Below are 8,203 nucleotides of genomic sequence, written 5' to 3'. Positions count from 1 at the left end.
AGTAATTTTGCCAGTTCACCGCCTTTATTTTAAAAATTGCTTTTTATTAACAGGCACGAGGCCTGAAATTTGGATGCTAAACGATTATATTAATTGGAACTTTATTTTACCGAACCCCGAAAGAATGAAATGCCGGCGTGGTAACGATTCTGCCAGCTCGCCAATGAGAAAGTGATAGGAGATGGAGTAGGGGGAGAGAGGGCATTTGTCTGCTGCTTCTAGCAGGTCAAATGACTACTTAGGGTTTTCCTCGTCGGCTTGTATAAAAGCCTCAATGTTGATGGTGACAATGGTAACGGTAGTGAGGGCGTGTTTATTAAGTGATGCTGAGAAAAGATGAGGAAATGATGATGACGATGGTGGTGGTAGTGACGATACTAATGTTGCTGTAGTAATTGATGATGATGATGATGATGATGATGAGGCAGGTGGTACGAAACACTGATGCTGGCTGGCTGGCTGGCTGGCTAGCGTGATGGAGGTGACGGAAGTGAATACCCAGCCTTATGCATATGATGGCGACGATGTCGATGGAGGTATTGATAATGATGGTGGTGGTGGTGGTGGTGGCGTCGAAGATACCGGTGATGTTAATAATGATGATGCTTCTACTGATGATGGTGATGATAGTGGTTGTGATGGTCGTAGCAATGGTTAGTCATAATTATTACTGTTGCTGGCGGCGGTGGCAATGATGGTGGTGGTGGTGGTGTTGGTGGTGTGTTATTCAACCCCAGGTGAGATTTCTCTGACTTATATCCAAAGGCGTTCCAGCCACGACCACCATGTCCCTTTAGGGGCATCTAAAACTGCATGTATTATATAAAATGTGACCTTCACCTTTTTTTCCGCTCACTCTCTCTCTTGAAGACGACTGTCTTCAAAGATGCTAGGCTGCTATTTCTAGCAGATCGGGCGATATGCGTACAGGCTTGTTCATTGATAATTGGTGATGGTGACCGCACGTTGGCGGTTGTAATAATGATATGGTGTTCGTATGTTCAGTGTACTACTGATGTTGATGATGATGATGATGATGATGAAAGGAAGGAGGTGGAGAAGGAGGACACTGAAGTTCGTTATGATTATGATGGTGACGATGCTGCTGACGATGATCATCTCTCGAGTATTTTAATTTTATTCCCATCTAGGATGCATTATAGAAATATTAAATCAATGCTAGTAGCACTTGACTAAATACTTTTTTATTTGATCGATCTTCGTTCGGTAGGACGAACAATATAAAATATACGTATATATATAATACAAAGAATATATATACATGTATACACACATATATGTACATATTTACATCTACATGTGTATATATATGCATATCAGGGTACAGGACGTTAGAACAATGAACTACAGACAACGGAACGAACACAGGAAAACGGAAAGCCACTTGGAATATTCCTTCATCAGCTGCCTCTATTCTAACCTGACGTTTCGAAGATAATATATATATATATATATTAAGAGAAAAAAAAACATGCAAAGTTGATTTCGGTATGATTTGAACTCAGAACGTACAGAGGGGAAGGAACGAAATAACATTACCGCTGTTAAAGTCATATTTTGCCCGACACCCAACTCACTCTGCCAATCCACGCCTCAGAGATGATGACGACGATGATGATGATGATGATGGTGATGATGATGATGATGATGATGATGATGGTGGTGGTGGTGGTGGAGGTGGTGATGCTGGTGGTGACGATGACGAAGACTATGACAACGACGACGATGCTTGAATACAAGAGTGATGATGATGATGATGATGATGATGATGATGATGATGATGTGTTGAATAGAAGAACAGTGATGATGATGATGATGATGATGATGATGATGGTGATGACGAAGGCGGCGAATGTTTGAATACATGTTAGCAATTAAAAAAAACGAAGGCAGCGAAATAAGTTGGCAGCGGAAGGTGGATGGGGGTGAGGGTGGGGGAGTGGGAGGAGAGTGTACTCGAAAGATGGCGGTATGGTGGTGGTGGTGGTATGATGATGATGATGATGATGCGGGGGGAAAGGAAATGAGGGAAGGAAAAAACGGCGACAAAGTAAATCAGGAGACTCTCTCCATCACATAAAAAAAAACCCATTCTGCTCCCACCCAGACGCCCTTCGTTTAGAGGGGGGGGAGAAAAAAGGGGTACAAAGGCGAAGGTGGTGTGGGGTGGTTGAGAGGAGCCTTGAGTTGCAAATGACGAGTGGAGGGCGATAGAGGGTGTGGAGGAGGAGGAGGAGGAGGATTGTAAGGATGAAGGGAGATGCTAGAGTGGTGGTGGTGGTGGTGGTGGTGATGGAGATGGGTGGCGGTGATGGTGGCGCTGTTGAGATGTAAATGCCATGTGGAGGCGTAGGGGATGCTGGTGCTGATGATGACGGCGATGGTGGTTGTGATGATGATGATGATGGTTGTGATGATGATGATGGTGACAGTAATTGTGGTAATGATGGTAGTTGCGGTGATGATGGTGATGATTGTGATGCTCGTGACGATGATGATGATGGTGATGGTGGTTGTATTGGTGGTTGTGATGATGATGATGACGGTGGTGGCTGCCGTGGTGGTGGTGGTGACGGTGGCTGTGAGGGTGGTGAAAGGCTGATGGTGATGAAAAATGGAGGATAACAGTGGCATGTCGGTGCTAGAGAGTCGGGGGTTAGGTGATAAGCCTTATTATATTTACCAATGCCAAGGTTGCTTATCAAAGAACCTTTTCTTTACCGCATATTGCCACAACACGAAACAGACAAAAAAAAACTGAAAAAAGATTCTGTGAAAAAAAAAAAAAAAAAAACGCACCGATATTTATTGAAGGGAGACACACAGACTACTCTAATGTGTGTGTATGAGCGATTATGCACACACACACACACACACACACACACAAACACACACACACACACACACACATATATATATATATATATATATATACATACACGTCTATGTATGTGTGAACCAATGTTTAGTGTATGTGTGTGTGTGTGTGTGTGTGTGTGTATATATACGTATTTACATGTGACTATATATATATATACACACGTATGCATGTCAATCTACATATATATATATCTATCTACATGTAGGCATCGGTCTTCGTATATATGTATGTGTATAAATGTAGCGCGCATGCATACATGCATATACACACATATATACAATCCTCAGTTGGAATCTTGCAATTTAAATTCGGTGACTTGGCAAGAACCGTTACAGCACAGGACAAAATACTCGACGAGCTTTGCGTTCAAATCCCACCGATGTCAGCTTTGTCTTTCATCCTTTAGGGCAGGGGAGGGGGTCAATAAAATGAATTAGTATTGCCAAGTCCACGACCATAGATTACCAGAATCGTTAGAGCAATGGACGGGGGTGTTCTTGTAGTTTTTCTTCCGACTCTTTTGAGTTTGGAATGCAAGAGTAGGTTGTGATAGATTTGACATTCTACCCGATTTAACCCTCACCACCCGGACTTCGGACACTGTTAGCCATTAGTAGAGTTCCCTGGGCCAAGCAACTCGTTTGAGAATAATTCCCAGCCTGCCTGCCTGCTCGCCTCCAATCTAGGAGGTCCTGAAAAAACAATAAATAATAAATAACGGGGGCTACGGGAAGCTACCCGTCCCACGTCGACGATGCAGTAAAATGAAATAATTAAAACTATACTGAACTAGGATGACAAGAAACTGTCAACTGAATGCTAACAAACACTTGGGATTGTATTTAGAGAAAAAAGCAATTACAAAACGAAATAATAATTGAAATAAAATAGATTACAACACAATAGGACTGCTCAGTCTTCAGTATAAATTCAACTAGTCAAAATACAATTATATATATTATATATATTGCGTTCCTGTAGAATAGAGTCGTAATTTCCTTGGATTGGGGATGTGTGCGTGCTTTAACCATATCTTAGATGACAATTCTGCAAAGAAGATAAGGATGGATGGTGAAGAGGTTTCTGTCTCACCCGCTTCTACGTAATATTTCAACTCTGAGACTCTGTTTTCGAAAAAAAATTTTTTTTTTAACTATTTTTTATTTTTTTAGATTTAGGGTTTAAGAAGTCGAGTATATTTTTTAAAGAATTCTCATCTCAAATGTTTAAAACATAAATCTGACGGGAGGTGGGACTGTAGAATTAAGCCAAAACTGAAATGTGGAGGAAGGGGAAAACTTTTTTTCATTTCCCACCCTTTTCCAGAATTGTAATCTGTAATGCTTAAAATATACACAACCGAAAAAAATTGCAGTTTTTGCCGCACGAGATAACTATCGACTCTATTCTCCAAGAACACCATATCATATATATATATATACATATATATATATACATACACACAACATGCATGCATACGTGTGTATGCGTAGTTTCTAGCATGTGGATATGTGTAGCTTGATGTATAGTGATTGTATATACATGTATACACATGCATGTGTGAGTTATATAGTGTCTGTGCTCGCGCGCATACACATACACACACACAATCTAGAAGGACGGTGTTAAACAAGTAATCGTTCGAGTCGGATTTGAACTCGAAGACAAACGCACGAAATGCATCCGACTGAATTTCTTGATACAGACAACATAGCGAACGATCAACTTAAGCAAATGTATTTTGGGGACTCCAGCATGGCCGCAACCTACTGGGTCTTGTGTATGTGTGTATAGCTAGATAGATTTCAGATACAAAACGTTATATTTATTGGCAAATTTGTATCGATACATAGATAGGAAAAGATCTTATACACACGCACATACATATTTGTAGTAATATATACATATATCCCACTAATTAGACAGACAGGCAGGCAGGCAGGCACGAAAAGATAGATAGATAGATAGATAGATAGATAGATAGGATAGTCGAAGGATCAAATCGAACACAGATATATTTCGTAGACTAACGATGAATAAGCAAGCCACAGCTGGTGAAATAACGGTTCCCACAGAACAGAATGATAGTGGTAGTGTACAATGATTGGGATCGAACGTATCAATAGAACACACAAGGACAAATCGGCAATTAGTAAAAGTGTAGGTGTGTGTGTGTATAGACATATGTGTATATACATATATATATATGCATGTGTATGTGTATATATAAATGCGTGTGTGTGAGTGTGCATATGTAGATGGAGACATGTGGGAATGCAGGCGTGTATCCTAGTGCGTGTGTGTGTGTGTGTGTGTGTGTGTGTATACGTACATGTGTATTCACATACACACACATACATATTCACAGATAATTTGAGACGAAAACATGTATACATGTACATACAGGTACTCGTTTGTTGTCAAGTCTCCCTACACGTGTATCAAATATATATATACATATATATACATAATATATATTATTCAAACATGTATACATATACGTTTTTTATATATATATATACATATATATTCGTGGTTATTATTAGTAAATGTGTATGTGTGTACATATATGAATATACGTGTGTATTATTTCATTCAAGCATGTATATATGTGTATTTTACATAATGATGGATAGATAGATAGATAGATAGATAGATAGATAGATAGATAGATAGATAGATAGATAGATGCATACATATAGATAGATAGATGGATAGATAGATAGATATTACACAAACACACACTTTGATCTGAGCTAAAAGGTCGATATTTCTGTTGATTCACCAACCAGAAACGATGATAAATTGCAGAACCCAATAAATATTACGATATGTGTAGAGCATTCTTTAAGGCATAATAAATGAAGGACTCCTAATTACAGTTCGCTTGAATTACACGTTTCCAATCACTCAGCTGGTAATCCGAGATTGATTTTTTTGTCTTCCTTTAGAATATATTTACTCCTTGAATATATTTTCGAAATATCATTTGAAATCATATCATATATACACACGTATATACATGTATATGTGTGTGTGTATGAGAGAGAGAGAAAGAAAGAGAGAGAGATGGATAGATATTTGTATAATTTCCTTTATGTACATGTATACACGAGTTTGTGCATGTATGTATGTATGTATGTAATTTCATACGTATATATAAATAAAATGTGTGTATACATATATAATTTCGTGTACGTACGTGTATATACATGTGTGTAATATACGTGTGTCGTGTATGTATATGGTTAGATGTCAATGTACAAACAGCTGTGTGTGTGTACACGTGTTCATGTATGTATGTATGTATGTATATAAAGCGAAAAAAGGAAATCAGTGGTGATGGTCCTTACCTGATTGGCTTTGTTAATCTGCTTCCTTAATCCAGCGAAAGACATGATTCCTATTTTTGTAAGAACTTCACGGCGTTAAGGAGTGTGTATAAATATATACAATGTGTATATATAATTTATATATATATATATATATAGTATCTGAATGCTGTAGATATGGGACTCCTATGTTTTAGCGGGTAAATAAACCCCTTTCTTCAACTACGGTGCTTACAACAGCAATATATCTATCATTTATACATGTATATGTATATATCTATATGTATGTGTGTGCTGATATATATATATACGTGTATATAATTATATATATGTATATATATATATATTTGTCTTTATCCTCCGTTTTCAGGATAAATGTATATTGTATTGCTTATACATATACATATGTAAATTTATTAATAGTTATATATATATTTATATATATATATGTGTATATGGATATATATATATATATATAAATATTTATATATATGCACAGACAATCTATGTATATATAGAAATAGATATATATATTAGAAGTTAATACCGTTCCTGTAAATAAATATTAAATTGTAAGAGAGCGGTGACACACCGCACAAAACTGGCAAATGTACTCCTGCTCTTTCACGAGGGTGTGTGTATATATATATATTATATATGCTTGTATGGATGTATGAGGCTCTTTCTCTCACTCACTCTCACTCTCTCTATGTATATATATATATATTAAAATATATATACGAATATCTATATATAAATTTATAGATATCTACGAGAGCCTGTGTGTGTTTGTGTGTTAGTTTGTCAAGTAGCAAGCCTGTACGTGAACACACCGTGTGGAAATATCTGAAGGATATATATATCTATATACATATATATATATATGTATAAACTGGGTGTATATGTTTGTATGCGTGTATGTGTATGTGTGAAAATGGCCAATCTCACCGACCAAAGTACTGTTTGCTTACAATATCAGTTCCACTGTTGATGGTTTCTATTCTGTCTTCGTATTCAAAGACAGAAATGAGAAAATCGCAGAACGAAAGCATACCATAATAATATTTATTACATATATATATATATATATATATATATATATAACTATGTATTAATATATATCTATAGAGTTTTATATATGTGACATGTTAGTGCATATATATGTGCGTGTGTGTGTGCGTGTATAGTATATCAATATCTCACTGTTATTTTCCCCCCACCAATATTATCTACTATTTTAAAGCAGAAGATCGTGTAAGAAGATTCGATCTAGCCAAAGCCAAGGTATAAAAGTGCCGAGTGCACATATACATCTGTGTGTATATGGGATTGCGTAGATGTAGGAGCGTGTATACGTTTGCGAGTGTGAGTATGTGTGTAGAAAAAGAGAGGGAGTGAGTGATTGGGTTATGAATGAGTGAGCGGGAAGGTAATGAACGTTATGTGTGTGAGGAATAAAGAGGGGGAAAGGGGGGAGTAAGAATATAGAGAGAGAGGGAGGGGGGACAGTCTAGGTGAATTAGTATGAATATGAGAGAGGGGCGTATATGTAAGAAACAGACAGACGGGGAGAGGAAGGGAGATAGAGAGAGTGGAAGCAGAGAGTGTCACAGTGAACGAGTATGAATGTGAGAGAGGGGGTTATATGTAAGAAACAGACAGAGGGGGGAGAGGAAGGGAGATATAGAGAGAGGAAGCAGAGAGTGTCACAGTGAATGAGTATGAATATGAGAGGGGGAGTGACAAAGGGAACGGTAAGTGTCTGAGTGAAAGAGTACGAATATATGAGAGGGGTGTGGAGAAAGTGAGGGAGGTAAGAATAGAGAGAGTGAGAGTAAGAAGAGTGTGTTTGAGTGAAAGAATATAAATAACTGTGTGAGTGAGTGAGAGAGAGATAGAGGAAATATAGGAGTGTAGGGTGAGTGTGTATGTGTCTGACAAATAGAGAGGGTGACGAATAGAGAGAAGG

The 8,203-nt window shown here is 37.8% G+C and overlaps 1 protein-coding gene across 1 annotated transcript in view; it reads right to left on the bottom strand.

Moving 5' to 3' along the window:
• LOC106876471 (endophilin-A-like) overlaps window positions 1–7,661 on the bottom strand; it is a gene marked incomplete at its 3' end in the record, with an annotated part of 126,129 nt that extends 118,468 nt beyond the window's left edge. Inside the window, exon 1 of the mRNA XM_052973447.1 lies at window positions 6,256–7,661. Coding sequence (XP_052829407.1) covers window positions 6,256–6,300 — 45 coding nt within the window. The remainder of the gene's footprint in view (window positions 1–6,255) is intronic.
• Window positions 7,662–8,203: the final 542 nt, after the last annotated feature.

The sequence above is a fragment of the Octopus bimaculoides genome, chromosome 15 (assembly GCF_001194135.2).
Source record: "Octopus bimaculoides isolate UCB-OBI-ISO-001 chromosome 15, ASM119413v2, whole genome shotgun sequence".
NCBI lineage: Eukaryota > Metazoa > Mollusca > Cephalopoda > Octopoda > Octopodidae > Octopus > Octopus bimaculoides.
This window is presented reverse-complemented; position numbering and strand designations above follow the sequence as displayed.